This window comes from Petaurus breviceps, unplaced genomic scaffold, assembly GCF_028583685.1.
Source record: "Petaurus breviceps papuanus isolate PSGF00001 unplaced genomic scaffold, PetGlider_PUasm1.0 189, whole genome shotgun sequence".
NCBI classification, from domain to species: Eukaryota; Metazoa; Chordata; class Mammalia; order Diprotodontia; family Petauridae; genus Petaurus; species Petaurus breviceps.
Genome location: NW_027185809.1, coordinates 15,995,392 through 16,010,953, shown reverse-complemented (window position 1 = coordinate 16,010,953; position 15,562 = coordinate 15,995,392). Strand labels below are relative to the sequence as shown.

Genomic DNA, 15,562 nt, shown 5'->3' with positions numbered 1-15,562 from the left:
GAGGGAAATGCCGAGATCCGGAAGTGGATGTCTGGAGGAGGTGCCACTTGGCGGCAATGGCTGCGATGGCGGCCGCGGAGAAGGCTCCGGGCCGCAGCCAGGCAGCTAGGGGGACCCCTGGGTGTAGGTCAGAGACTGGTTACTGTACACGTTTCTTCTGAACCCTCCCCCGAGGCTCCAGTTAGAGAACCGCGGCCTGCGTTCCCCGGCTCTCTAGACACGGAGGAGAGTTGGCCGGGGCCGGCGGGCTGCTCTGGGCCCTGGGACGGGCGGACTCGGGGCAGGAGCGCTCGCGGAGCTGAGGGCTGCTCGTGCCTCCCCTTTCTCACCAGGCAGTGTATCCCAGGAATTTTAGGGTCCTGGCTTTCCGATTGAAAAAACCTCACACAGCATCACCCCCCATGGACGTCTTCCCTCTGTAACAACAGAAAGCTTGTGCTTGTCACTTGTGGATGAGGCCGCCCAAGTGCTCTCCCTAGGACTAGACGAGGAAGAAGGGACCGCCGTAAACCTGCTGTCGGGGGGAGGCCCAGAGGGCCGATCTGAGAAACTGACGCTCGGAGCCGCCGCGAGCGTTGAAATCACTAAGCACCTTTTGAAGCCCCAGGGGGGAGAGAGTAGTCGGGTGTCCTTTGGAGCCAACTACAGGACAAGAAAATGGATGATTTCATCTCCATTAGTCTTCTGTCGCTGGCCATGCTGGTGGGATGTTACGTGGCTGGAATCATCCCCTTGGCTGTTAATTTCTCCGAGGTAAGACCTTCTCAATTATCTGTCAGTTTTCAGGATACCTGGTGTAAAGGAGAATTGTTGTGGGCAGACTCCCTAAACGGTGTCCGAACCAAAGGCTGGACAAACTTAAGATGCTAGAAGCATTTCACACTAAACCTTCCTGCTTTCGAATCCCTAGCTAGAGTGAAAAACTCTCCCGGAAACTTTTAAAATGCTAATTGGTTTGATTCTGGTTAAAACCCGTGTGTTTCATTGTCCTGAAAAAAAAAATGCCTTGATTTTTGCAGGGATTGCTAGGTTTCTGACTATGCCTCAGAACTTTTGAAAAATGTGCTCCTAATGGTAAGGGGGTAGAAGTACTGATATTTAAAAAATAGATTTGGAAAACATTTGTTTTGGAAACATTCTTTCTTCTACCATAATATTTAGGCCAAACATTAAGTTTATTTTTCAGGTCCTGAGCATGCTGAGAAGATAGACATAGCAAAGATTCTTAAAATGCCATGTATAATTCACAAAATGCAAAATCTACAGAGAAGAATATACTACTGCCTCCTAGGTTGGTCAGAGTGGATGGGATTTTGAGTTTAGGTCACTTGTCTTCATTATGAAAACTTTTATTAAAGGCAGAGTCACTGCCAGAAATACAAGACAAAAGGGATAAGAAATCAGCCAGTATAAAGTTCCAGTTGTGTACTAAAATACTGTAGATACAGAAATAGTGTAATACATAATCCCATTCTTGAAGAAGCATATTGTTTATATGTGGACATAAAAATTCATGGAATAATCAATATATTAAAAAATATTACATTGATTAGTACAAAGTGGTGTAAAAGTTTAGAAGCCCTGATTTTTATAGCTGTAGGGAATAGATGGGGCTTCAGTTCAGCTTGCCTTTGTTGGATGGGAAGAGGAATGCATTTCAGGTAAAAAGAATAACTTGAGCAAAGAAATAGTCAGAACTAAAGTTAATCTTTTTGAGGAACCATAAAGGCACTAGCCTGACCAAAAGAAGAGGTTGTCATTTCTCTCTTTCAATCTGCTTATATATTGCTCAACCTCTAGAAATTGGAATTGAATCAGTGCTGTTGGGAGTGACACCTGTATGGTTCCAGATAGACTCAGGTAGAAAAACCTGTTTTTATTAGAAAGCCAAAAGATACTCCCTCCTCCCCCCCCCCCCACTGCCCAAAGACAATATATTATATGTGCGGTGCTATTAAATTTCGTCCCAGAGTGTGATTATTTAAGGCAGGTTCCCTACCCCTTATCTAAGGCAAGGATTTTTAATCTGGGATCCAAACCCCTCCAAGGTATCCATAGACAGTTTTTAAAAAGTCAGTGACATGGGGCAACCAGGTGGCGCAGTGAGTAAGAGCTTTGTCCCCAGAGTCCGAGACCTGGGATCGAATCCAGGCTCCGATACTTAGCCCCACAACCAGAAATAACTGGCTGTGTAACCTTGAGCAAGTTACTTAACCCCAATTGCTTCCAAAAAAAATGTTAGTGGAATTTAAAAATACATGTTTTTTAAACTGTTGCAATATATATTTCATTTCATCCATTTAAAAACATTATGAGAAGAGGTCCATGGCAGAAAAAAAGATATGAAGTCTAAGGGAATATGTAAAAAGATCACACTGCACAGAACAAAAGACCTTCGGGTTGTCTAAAACTTGTACTTAGATAGCATTTCACTTAACAAGTATAATATTGTATAATTGAATTAAACAAACATCAATATTTTCTTTTTTGCAACATAGTTAAAGCTTTCTCAAGCTCAGTATTTTCCTGAGTTAGCAGTTAAATTGTTTATATTGTACTAAAGTGCTGAGAAATTTCATTTATATTACTTAACACTAAAAATAAATATTTAGGTTCTATGTTTGTGATGTTGCTTATAAATCAATTCAATTAATAGAAACAGTGAGTACCTTTTACTAGTGATGGTTTGATGTTATTTTCCTTACCAAATACTATGATGGTCCTTAATAACTGATCATTATTACACATAATAGAAATAAATACATTTTGAGTTGTTAAAAGGGAACACATCAGTAAGATATAACATAGACAAATGTAACCCTTGTCTAGACATTTTAGGTATTAACAGACCATCTCTCAGAAATTGTACAGCTCTTGGGAGAATGATCCAATAGGTGTAAAATGATTGCACTGGGAAACTTCAGGGAAGCAAAAAAGTAAAAATAAAGTGGTACAGTGCATTCATTTGTGTATGGGAAATAGTTACTGAAATTCTTAATACAAGGACAGCTAGGTGGCAAAGTGGAGAGAGCACTGGCCCTGGAATCCAGAAGACTTATCTTCCTGAGTTCAAATTTGACCTTGGCACTTACTAACTGTTTGATCCTAGACAAGTCACTTGACCCCGTTTGCCACAGTTCCTCATCTGTAAAATGAGCTGGAGATGGAAATGGCAAATCAGTCCAGTATTTCTTCCAAGAAACCCCAAATGGGGTCATGAAGAGTTGGACGCGACTAAACAACTGAACAAATGGTGCATTCATATTTGTGTGGGGGAATAGTTACTGAAGTTCTTGAGTGCTCTAATCATAACTTCATAGACTTGTTTCCATGACTTCGCTGTTCCTTGATTTAGCTACCTTCGTCGTCTCCTCATACATAATCCCGTCCCCACCTTTTGCTCTGCTTAAAAACTCTGCTCTGGGCCCCATTCTCGAGGTAACTTTATTAGATTCTATCGGTTCATTTTCTCCAGGAAGATGACTCCATATCTCTGGGTGTGTGTTAACACATCTCCAATTGGTGAGCAAAATATTTTCTCCTTTCTCCTTCCCCTCTCCCATCTACTCATGTTCCAAACTTCCATATTTCTATTGGGGGCATTACTCAGTCACCCAGATTCCCAAACCTTGGAGTCAACCTACTCTAATTTACTGCACAGTTATAATCAATTTTGTCGAGCCTTACGTGTTTTCCCTCCACAACATCTCTCACCTTTCCCCTTCTCTCTTCATACAATTTCAACTCTAGTTCAGACCCCTATCACTTCTCCCCTAGACCACTGCAATATCCTCCAGGTTGATCTCTCCCTACCTTCCTTTTCCAGTCCTTCATCTACACACTTGCCAAAGTGATATTCCTAAAGCACTAGATCTGTCCTCATTACTCCTCTGCTCAGTGAACTCCAGCGGCTTCCCTCCCTGTTCTCTTGAATATCAAATATGAACTCCCCTGTTTGGCATAAAACCTGGCTCCAAAGCTCTAACCTACCTTCCCAAGGTAATTGTTTTTATCATTCTATTACTCCATTTTACATGCTCAGTTAAGGCCAAACTTGCTTTCATTTTGTTCCCCACACCATACTGACCCATTCCATTTCACTGCTTTTGCATAGGACATTTTCTGCAGCTAGAATGAACTGACTCTTAGAAGCCCTAGTTTTCTTCAAAATTCACCTTAAATAATATAACCTCAGTGAGGCCTTTCCTCATTCTTCTCAGCTGTTAGTCCCTGCTCCAATCCCCACTCTCAAAAGTACCTTGTATTATTTAGTATATATTGTGTAAGTTTTGTCTCCTCGATGGAATTTATTCTATTGCCGCTTGATAACAGAAACTGTTTCTTTTGCATCTTTAACTCCCTAGCATTGTGTATAGAATATAAAGACATTTAATAAATGTTTATTAGTTTATCTTTTCTCATTGCCTGTTATAATGATGAGAGATCATATGTATCTATAATGTACCCTTTTCATTCTCAGTTATTTCTATTTTTCTGCATTGGAGCCAAGATAAGAATTAAAAGTTAATTTTCATTAGGAAAGAGCAGTTATTCAGATGGGAATGATTTAAAGGCCTTTAAACAGGTTGCCTATGTGGCGTTCATGTTGTCCCTTGGATCCGCTTCCCTTTTACCTGTCACATGCTGTGATGCCCTTGATGTTCTTTCAGAAAGCACGAATGGATTAAGTGCCTCCTTGCAATGTACCAAGCACAGTGTTGGGCCTTGGGATGCACGTGAAATAGCGAGACAGCCCTTACCCTCCAGGAACTTGTATTCTACTACAATGATTTTGATGTTTATCTTACCTTTTGTTACAAAATCTCAAAATCTTAAAGGTTTGAAGGGACCTCAGATATCATCTCTTTTGACCCTTGTCTAAACAGAAATCCTCTATGACATCTCTGATAAGCAGTAGGCTAAGCCTCTCCCGATAAATTCTCCTGATGATAAAGCCACTATCCCTTAATGCAACCCAGCCTACTTTTGATCAGTTGTGATCATTGGTCAGTTTTCTTTCTGTCTGCCTGAAATTTGTGGCTTTCATTTCATACTCATAGTTCTGCCCTGTTTAAAAGAACACTACCACCTAAATCTGGGCCCCAAAATGAAATACTATCTGCCTCCCCTTTCTCCTTCATTAAAAATAATTTTTTAGGAGCTGCTAGGTGGCACAGTGAATAGAGCACTGGCCCTGGAGTCAGGAGGACCAGCCTCAGACACTTGACACACTTATTAGCCATGTGACTTTGGGAAAGTCACTTAACGCCAATTGCCCTCCAAAAAAAAAAAAAAATTTTTTTTAATCTTGATGTTAGGGTTGATTTCTTTATATTTTCCCTATAAGGAAAAGCAACCGTACTCTAGGATAATTATTAGTGAGGAAATAAAAGGGAATAAAAGTTATAAGTATAAAAGTCATGTTGTGGTTTTATTGTGTGTTATGGCGGCACCATCTCAATGAATTCAATCAGACTACCTCTAATCCAAGTATAGGCATTTATTGAGGATTGATAACTCAAATGAAATGGGCTAAGTTCCAAGAGGAACCAGCAACTTGGTAAGACAACACAGGCAAATTTATAGTGTAATGATGCTTATTACGCAACAGAAATTATGAATATTAAAAAGGTAGCAAGGATTTCTTAAGGGATTAAAGTAATGGGGAAGGGTCCCTTCTGTGGTTCAGTAGTCAGACATCCTAGCTCCTGTGGTTCTGTCTGCTCAAGATGGTTAGTTAGGTATTATAGTCCTGTCTTGGGCTAAATGGATGATGTGATTGTGGTTGAGTATATGAACACACCTGTTCAAATATGTGAATTGGATCTGGGGGCAGTGGCTCTTATTGAGTCTGGTGATTCGTGGTGTAGTTAAAGCCAGATTATGTGGTTAAATCAGGACATGCCTGCTGCTCAGTGGGGCCCATAAGGAAGTTAGAATATTGTTGCTGGGGGCAGCAAAGTTAGGATTCCAAGCAGTCAGAATTTATGTTATATAAACATAGCCCTCCCTACAAAAGGTTTTGGACCATCCCAGCATAGTAATCTTTTTATTCGGATTCGATTAATAATTCTTTTTGTCTCTGTTTAGCATTTCCAAATATATAACTTCAGGGTTCTGAAGCTTATCATTACTTAGTATAAAACTAGCCCAGTAGTGACTTATAGTTTTTTTTTTCTCGCTCCAGTGTGTTTTCCCTCCAACATAAGTAAGCAAAAGCTAGCATAAAACCAGTAACTCTAGAAGTAACTGGTCATTTTTTTTTTTTTTGCCACGTTTCCATGTGTCATTTCCTTGTAAAATAACATTAAGTGCATGCATGTACAGATTTTAATTTAGGTTAACATAATATTGATCTCTGCTGAAATACAGTGTGGTAGATAGACAGATTTGAGTTAAAAAATATGGCCTCAGACATGTCTATAAATGTGACCTTGTACAAGTCACTTCCATGCTATTTTCCTCAGTTTCCTTATCTGTAAAATGGAGGTAATAATAGCTCATACCTCCCAGGGTTGTTTTAAGGACCAAATGAGATAATAATTACTTAGCCCAGTGCCTGGCATGTAGTAAGCACTCCATAAATGTTAGTTGTTGTAATAAGTGGCTTTCTTTAAAATTTTGTGAACCTTTCCTAATTAACGTATTTAAAATATATATCTAGACCAGGAGTTCTGAGATCTGTGAACTTGTTTCTTTAAAAATATTTTTATAACTATATCAGTATAATTTGTTTCTTTTGTAAGCATCTATTTTTTGCATTTAAGAACCTGCTTCACCAGACAACCAAAGTGATTTATGACACCAAAAAGATTAAGAACCCCTGAATTAGATGGAAATAACAGTTTGGAATTAACCATTGACTGCATTTGTGAATTTATGTCTTTGGGAACCAAGAAAAGATGTCAAAGTGAGAGGGAGCAATTAGAGCCCAATTTTTCTTGCACAATCAACTTCTGCAAAGATCCAGAGAGAATACTGAGTGTAAAGCCAAGGACAAAGAACAGTGAGGTCTTTTCCAGCCTGGGGAGACAGATAGAGGCCTGTGGGCATTTGGGAGTGGCCCAATCCAGGGACAATGCTACATAGGTCTTTTAGCTTTAGAGTGAATACAGCCTGTATCTCTGTACAGGATAGGGAACTTTGTTCAAAATTGAGCCTTCAGCTCTGTCACTGCTCAAGAGTTCAACTCTGCTCAACTCTGACTCTGAGTTGCAGAGGTTTCCAACCAGGGCTGGGGTCTGAAACTGTGTGCCCAGAACAAGAAGTAAGGACCTGGGGCAAGTCTATAATTTTATTGATCAGGACTAATAGTGCCTTCCATAATAATAATAGGGACTAATGCTACTAGAGCTCTGATGAAGGATGAGCCTGTGGCTGTGTCACCCATATCCTGAACTGGGATTGTGAACCTTCAAAGCTTTGCACAGGAAGACAGCAACCAAACTTTAGAGTCCTGAAAGTTGGCAGCAGCTTGTCTGGGCTAAGCCATCCCTGTGGTTCTTGGAAGTAATTAGAGGGAGCAGTGGAAGAAGCCCAGGTAATATAGATCAGAACCAAACAAGTCCCTCCCATGTCCTTCCATAGTAGTTATACTGTGAAAGATTAGCTATATTTCCCTCTATCCTATCCTGCTCCCCACTTATTCTGTTTTCTCCTTTGACCCTGTCCCTTTTCAAAAGTGTTTGCTTCTGACTACCATCTCCCCCAATCTGCACTTCCTAGTTCTATCATCCCTCCAGCCTTATCCCCTTCCCCCCTACTTTCCTGTAGGGTAAGATACCCAATTGAGTGTATATGTTATTCCCTCCTTAAGCCAAGTCCAATGAGAACAAGGTTGACTCATTCCTTTTCACCTCCCTGCTCTTCCCCTCCATTGTAATAGCTTTCTCTTGCCTCTTTTATGTGAGACCCTATTCTCTCCCTCTCTCCTCCCAATATATTCCTCTCTCACCTCTTAATTTTATTTTTTAGATATCATGTCTTCATATTCAACTCACCCTGTCCCCTCTGTCTTTGTATATATATTCCCTTCAACTTAATATGAGTTACAAATACCATCTTTCCATGTAGGAATATAAATAGTTCAACTTTAATAAGTTCCTTATGCTTTCTCTTTACTGTTTGCCTTTTCATGCTTCTCTTCTTGTATTTGAAAGTCAGATTTTCTGTTCAGTTCTGGTCTTTTCATCAAGAATGCTTGAAAGTCTTCTATTTCATTGAATGTCCATATTTTTCCACTTAAGTATATTATACTAAGTTTTGCTGGGTAGGTGATTCTTGGATTTAATCCTAACTCTTTTGACCTCCAGAATATCATATTCCAAGCCCTTTGATCCCTTAATGTAGAAACTGCTAGATCTTGTGTTATACTGATTGTGTTTCCACAATACTCAAATTGTTTCTGCCTGACTACTTGTATTATTTTCTTCTTGACCTGGGAACTCTGGGATTTGGCTATAATATTCCTAGGAGTTTTCTTTTTGGGATCTTTTTTAAGAGGTGATTGGTGAATTCTTTCACTTTCTATTTTACCCTCTGGTTCTAGGATATCAGGTCAAGTTTCCTTGATAATTTCTTGAACGATGATGTCCAGGCTCTTCTTTTGAAGAGCTTTCAGGTAGTTCAATAATTTTTAAATTACCTCTCCTGGATCTGTTTTTCAGGTCAGTAGTTTTTCCAATGAGATATTTCACATTGTCTTCTATTTCTTCATTCTTTTGGGTCTGTTTTATAATATCTTGGTTTCTCATAAAGTCATTAGCTTCCATTTGCTCCATTCTAATTTTGAAGGAATTATTTTCTTCATTGAGCTTTTGAACTTCCTTTTCTGCTTTTTAGGGCATTCTTCTCCTCACTGGCTTTTTGGAACTCTTTTGCCATGTAAGTTAGTCTATTTTTTAAGGTGTTATTTCCTAAAGTATTTTTTGAGTCTCCTTTAGCAGGCTGTTGACTTGTTTTTCATAATCTTCTTGCATCACTCTCATTTCTCTTCCCAATTTTTTCTCTGCTTCTTTTACTTGATTTTAAAAATCCTTCTTGATTAGGGGCGACCAGGTGGCTCAGCGAGTAAGAGTACCGGCTCCAGTGTTGGGACGACCTGGAGATCGAATCCCGGGCTCAGACACTCAGCACCACACCCAGAAATAACTGGCCATGTAACCTTGAGCAAGTTACTTAACCCCGATTGCTTAAAAAAAAAAATCCTTCTTGAGCTCCTCCGTGACCTGTGCCTAGTTCATATTTTTCCGAGAGGTTTTTTGATGCAGGAATTTTTACTTTGTTATCTTCTTCTGGTTCTGTTTTGATTTTCTTTGTCACCATAGAACGGTTCTATAGTCTGGTTTCTTTTTCTCTGCTCATCTTGCCAGCCAGTTACTTGACTTTTGAGCTCTTTAAACTCTGCTTCCAGAGTGGAGAGTACTGTGTCCCAAATTTCTGGGGTTTTGCACTGCTGTTGTCAGAGCTTCTTCTAGGCACCTGCCTCAGAACTCTGAGGAGGATGCCCTCTCCACAGCCAGCCCAAGTTCTGCCATGCCAGTGCCCCTCCTCACCCCAAGACTGCAACCCAGGTCCAAGCAGGACAAAGCAAGAGAATCCTGCCTCAGTGCCAATAAAGAGATTCCTGCGATTGCCCTCTGATCAGCCGCTTGTTCTCCCCACCATCTGTGGGCCTGGAGCTCTGGAGGCAGCCTCAGCCACCCTGGGAACAGGGGCCTGACCATGCTCTTCTCTTACCTAAGTCCAACAGGGTTTTCCAACTGACCTTTTACTTTCTCTTTGGTGTTTATGGGTTGAGAAGTCTGGAAACCACCACAGTTGCCAGTGATTCAGTCCCCTGAAGTCTGCTCTGTCCAGTCTGTGTCCAGGGTGTGTGCTGGCGCAGCTCACCAGGGACTGCTCTCCGATCCCGCCTCGATGTGATAGACCCTTCTTGTCAGCCTGCCAAATTGCCCTCAGTGGGAGATTTGTTTCACTCTGTCATTTTGTGGGTTCTGTAGCTCTAAAATTTGTTTAGAGTCAATCTTTACAGGTATTGGAGGTAGTTGGGCCATGAGCTCAAGCAAGTTCCTGCCTTTACTCCACCATCACGGCTCTGCCCCCTCAAAACACACACACACACACACACACACACACACACATACACGAGAACAGGGAGAAAGGTTTTTGTCTCCCATCAGAAGCAAATAAAAAAGGGTAGAAAACATTCACAGACCTAGTTCAGTGTAGAAATATATTTAACTCCCCTGGAAACTGTGTTGGGTGAGTAAAAGAGAAGGTAAATTAAGAGGCATTAGTTACAACACACAAACAGTGTGTTGATCCTGCAAGATTAAACCCCTTTAAAAGGAAGGGGGGAAATATTACCAAAAGTTTATCAATAGTCAGATTAAGGGAAAGGGAAAGAGAAGAGGTTCGGCCGCAGAAATAGATTCTGTCAGGTGTCAATCATGAGTGGTAAACACAGCCCTCTATCACGTAAATGTAAAGAACTGGGTGGGGGCATAGAGAGGAAAAAGGATAGCATGGAGGAAAACACAATATAATTAGGAGTACAGATGGGATAGATTCGCCATAAACAGAAAGGGATAGCAAAATGAATTAGAAAGGGTCTGTGTGTTCAGAAATGCTGGTTTCAAGACACACAGTAAAAGAAAGGGCAAGAGAGAGATCTTTTATGCCTTAGATTTATTCAGAAAAACAGGAATAGCAATCATAACCCTTAGACAATGAACATTAGTCCCTCAAGGTACCATATACAAAAAGTTATGTGCACAGAATAGAACGGGATGTAAATACTTAGAGGAAAATTTAAGTGATTTACAAGGAGAAATCGGCATCAGTATTATAATAGATCTAGACAAATTTAACAAAAAGATGAGAAATAAATTAAGAACCCAAATATAAATTTAGAAATGTTAGCTGTGACAGCTCTCTGGTATTTGCCAAATGGAAATAGAAAGGAGTGTTGTTACAAGTGAGTAGTTATTGTACTTTTAAAGAAATTGAAGACATTAGGGCATAAAAACCTCACAAACATGCAGAAATATGAGACATCTTTTAGTGACCATAACCTCAATAAAAAAAATATATTCAATAAGGTCCTTTGAAGAGAGCATTAAAATTAATTGGAGAGTATAACAATTGTGGGTCCCTCTTGACAAAAAGATGGGACTCGATACAGAATGAGACAAATCTTTTTTGATGTGGGCAGTGTTTTGTTTTGCTTAACAATGCATTTTGTTACAAAGGTTTTGATTTTTATTTTTTCCCCTATAGGGAAAGATGGAGATAATAGTGGGACTAAAGATAACATTTGCACACATAGCTTCCCCCCCCCCCCAAAAAAAAAATTAGAAGAAAACAAAAGACGTCAGGGAATAACCAGTAAGCAGAACAGTTATGAAAATTATATATTAATTTTATTATATACTTTAAAAAGAAAAGTACACTGAGATTCAATAGAGATTCACAGTTTTATGTATACTCTTCCTGTTCTATAGTTTATATGGAAATACTCATTATTTGGTGTTTAAGTTCAGAGTAAAACAAAAATAAAAGGGGAAAAATTTTTAGGTCAAAGAACAATTCATAGAAAAAGATAATGTCATCAAAGACTAACAATAGGCTCTTTTCCTTAACTGTGCATTTGGGGCATAGGAATTAGGTTTGTTGTATCTAAGGAACTCTTTTTGTTTAGGGAAAAAAGTAAAACTTGTAGAAAAATATATGTATTCTTGCGCTATTTCATGTCAAGGAAAACTGAATTTTCTGGAATTCTAAACTTTTATGCTTTGTAATTATGTGGTCACAGTAGATTTTTGTCTATTTCTAAAGTACTTTTTTTTTTTTAAACTTTGCATCTTCTGGCTGTCTGGAGGTAGGTGGAAGAGACAGTAGCTAAGATTTTTCTCAACTTTAGACTACAAGTCATATTTTTATAAGTCTTTAGTTCATATACCTCACTTTGAATAGTAAACTTTAAACTCTCATTGCCCTACACAGCTAACACAGTTGCAGAGAAGATGCAGACCTGCACTTGGGAAGGAGTTCTTCCCAGGAATTCCCTGTGCCCATGAAATCTCAGGCTCAGTCCCTTTCCCTGCCTTAAATAAGTAAAGATTTTTGGACTCTGAATTAAGACATGTAAAGTATTTCTGATGATAATTTTTGTGTAGAAGAAATGAAAAGATTAATTAATGAAAATTTGTGATTGCCTTCTTTAATAGTTGTCGATTTATTATTTTAGCAGTAGACAATTTGTTGTGCTGGATTAACTTTTTGCTGAGATGGTATTGTAAAGGCATTTCCCTCTGTGCAATTCTAATGTGTTAAGTATAACGACTTGTAAATCCAAATGTGCATCTCTGATATGTTATTAACATAAAAAATAAAAGACTGAAGAAGTCTGAGATAACCCTTTCTTGAAAAAACCTGTAGTTAATGGAAATCTCCCTTCAAAGGTATAGCACAAGGTTTTTAATTTTCTTCAAACTCTTTTTTGGCTAGACGTACGTAGAAAATTATATAAGTTGACCATATTAAGCGATTTGTATAGTATATACAAATGTAGAGTCTGGTAGCTGATTCCCATGGACTTAGAAAATCACATTTTAGCTTCTCTATTCTGACAGAGCTCTAAAGGGTTTGTTTTTAAATAATTTACAACTTTTGCATTAGGATATTGAGAACCAATAAGGCAGCAACCTTTAAGAGCTTTACTGTATGCCAGGCAAATGGTGAAAGAATGAACTAAATAATGGATTTAGGACCATTGAGTAATATCTCAGGTATCTAGAACTCATTTTTGGTTTTCATGGTAAGCAAAAAATGAAAGACTTGGAATGTCTGAAATAGAAAGCAAAGCTGATACACCAAAGTTCTTGCATTTTAATCCTAGTTCCTTAGGCCAGCTTTGTTAGCTGGTCTCGGAGTCATAGCTTATTATGCATACTGACAATGAGATGTGATATCTATTGAAAAAGAGAGAAAAAAAGATTTTTAAAAAATAAAAGTTCAGCCACCTGGAGCCATTTAATGTGGACAGCCATTCAAGTTCTCGTGGACTTAGAAGATGATCACTGTATAATCATAATTATGTCCCTGAATTATTTGTAAAAGGTTAAATTTTGTTTGTTGTGCTTTAAGAAAATAAGGAAATGTATAATTTATTTTAGATTTTAAATTTCACATTGGTGCTTTTATAGGTATGCTCCCAGAACGCTTTGTTCTGCAAAATGACATTCCATCACAGTGCTGAGTGACTAAGTTTTATTGTATTTTGTTTATCTTTTGTTTTGCTTTCCATTTCTAGTGGTGGTAGTTTGTTTGCCCAAGATCATGATGGGAATTTTGGAATGGAACGATATTTCTGTAGTTTTAGATAACATCTGTATGTAGAAGCTCAATGTACTAGTATACTCTAGTGCCTGTTAGTTACAGCTATAACCCATGACAAGGACTGTTGCTTTTAAGCGACATCCTCTCCCTACACCTTTGTAGAGGTGGGGGGAGGTCCGTGGATGTGTGGAACATTGTATATAATGCCAGATTTTTTTCAGTATATCTACCTTCTCTTTCTGGGAGAGGAAGGGAAGCTATATGAGGAAATTTAGGCAATGTAAGACAAAAAGATCAATAAAAATTAACTTTTAAAAAGTTACAATAATGATAGAAAGGAAACTACCAGTGGTCTTTAAAGTATACCGATCAGAACTTTGATCAATGATAGTGTATTCTCCTTATACAGAAGCAGAAGTATCAAAGAGGAATCATAAGATTGAAAAATTATTTCTAGTTAAAGAAAAAGCATCTTCCTCTGCAGTTGGTTAAAAAGCAGAAAGACTATTAATATACTCACTAATTCTGATTAGTGAGGTAAACTTAAGGAATTGTTCATAATACTGGTAAGTCCAACATTAAACACAAATTCTACCAGTCTTGGAAAAATCTTGTTGCAGCCACTGACTGGAATACAAGAAAGGCTTGGATTCTTAGTGACACACCTCATGTCCCCTATGGCTTTGTCTTACTACCTAGTCTGGAGTTCCAGAGTGCCAAGGTAATGGGGCAAGTTATATGTTGTGTCGTGTTGCATAGAAGTAGAGATCAGAAAGTCTTATTTTAAGCTATATCAAATACATTGAATTACAGTGGATAGGGTAGTGATCTGGATACTTTGAGGAAGGTCAGTAACTTAGTGGCCCAGCAACAGAATTATGCCAGTGGAGGAGGATATGAGCCTCAAAAGAGTAGACCCGATCCCCATTCAAGAACAGCAGCCTTAGCACATAGACTAAATCAAAGACGTAGAGCGTGAGTGAAATTGGACAGGGGAGTAAGCAGCCTGACAGCTGAATAATACTTAGTGCCGTCTTCAGTTTTTAAAGGGGATACACTGTCACATATTGAGACCTACACATCTACAAATTCTTATGGCACCTTGGGATTAGACACCTGGACTGGTTTGAAGTAGTTAAGTCCTTTCTTACTGTTCATTCATCAGCTCTGAGCTTCACTTATCTCTTAACTGCTTCCTATAAGCAAAGCCTTCCCTCGCAGAGTAGTTCTCCTTGTTCAACTCCATTAACATCATTATCGTCCTTTTCCTCCCCTGGGCTCCCTGGCCCCCTTAGCTTTCTTTTGTGAATTGTCTTCCCCATTAGAGTGTCAGCTCCTTGAGGTAAGGGACTGTTTTCCCTTTTCTTATTTGTATCTCCTGTCCCCAGCACTTAGCGGGTGCTTTATAAGTATTTGGTAATTATTATTGACTATTATCATTTGATTATTCTTTACAATTTGAGGATCTTTCTACTTCATAGAGAAGCTGACAAAAAATAGTTTAGTTTTGTTAACATATCTGTCTAGATGTTAACATATCCATCATATGTTATTATTACAAATGCTCTTATCAATGGACTTTCCTATACTTCTGGCCCCAGATAGAGCTTTTAAATTTAGTACTGTGCTCAAGTACTCAAGCCTGCTTGTCACTATTCTTAAAGGAACACACCACCATTCTTTTTTATTTGTCTTGCTTTTTTTATATATATATATATACTTTTTACATTCATGCTTATCAGAACACACAGAACAACTGCATATGATTTCTTTAGAAGCTTACGTTTTTCTTCATTTGGAAATCTGTTTTAAGAATTAAATTTCTAGAGCTTTTGGATTACGTGGAATTTAAAATTATTTGGTAGAAATAAATTACTTAAGTAACTAATAAGTAATAATATGTTATTGCCTTTTAAAATTCGATCTTATTCCAGTAAGTTGGAAAGAGGAGGCTTCTCTCACTGGGCAGCCACCATTATTTACTTATTCTGTTAACTCATATCCAGGTTTTTGTTTAAAATTTTTCCTTCTCTCTGAAGCTTTAGAGCATTCTCAACTCCTCAGCTTCTGCCCTAATACTAGAAGACTTCAACATGTGTATTGATACTCCCTCAAACAGTCTAACTCCCCAGTTCTATTTCTTCTGACCTATTCCTCCACCCCCACCTCAGCTACACACAGAGAATGTTATACCATTGATTTTCCATCACCCACAGGTGTT

At 38.6% G+C, this 15,562-nt stretch overlaps 1 protein-coding gene across 4 annotated transcripts in view; it reads left to right on the top strand.

Annotated features, from left to right (window-relative positions):
- Positions 1 to 15,562, top strand: part of SLC39A9 (solute carrier family 39 member 9) — a 48,300-nt gene that overhangs the window by 209 nt on the left and 32,529 nt on the right. For 3 of the 4 annotated variants that reach the window (XM_069091994.1, XM_069091992.1, XM_069091991.1), the window contains exon 1: positions 105 to 753. The exons of the other annotated variant lie outside the window; for it this stretch is intronic. In XM_069091994.1, coding sequence (XP_068948095.1) covers positions 658 to 753 — 96 coding nt within the window. In that variant the 5' untranslated portion in view covers positions 105 to 657. Of the gene's footprint in view, positions 1 to 104; positions 754 to 15,562 lie in introns of those variants that run through there. 4 annotated transcript variants of the gene reach the window in all.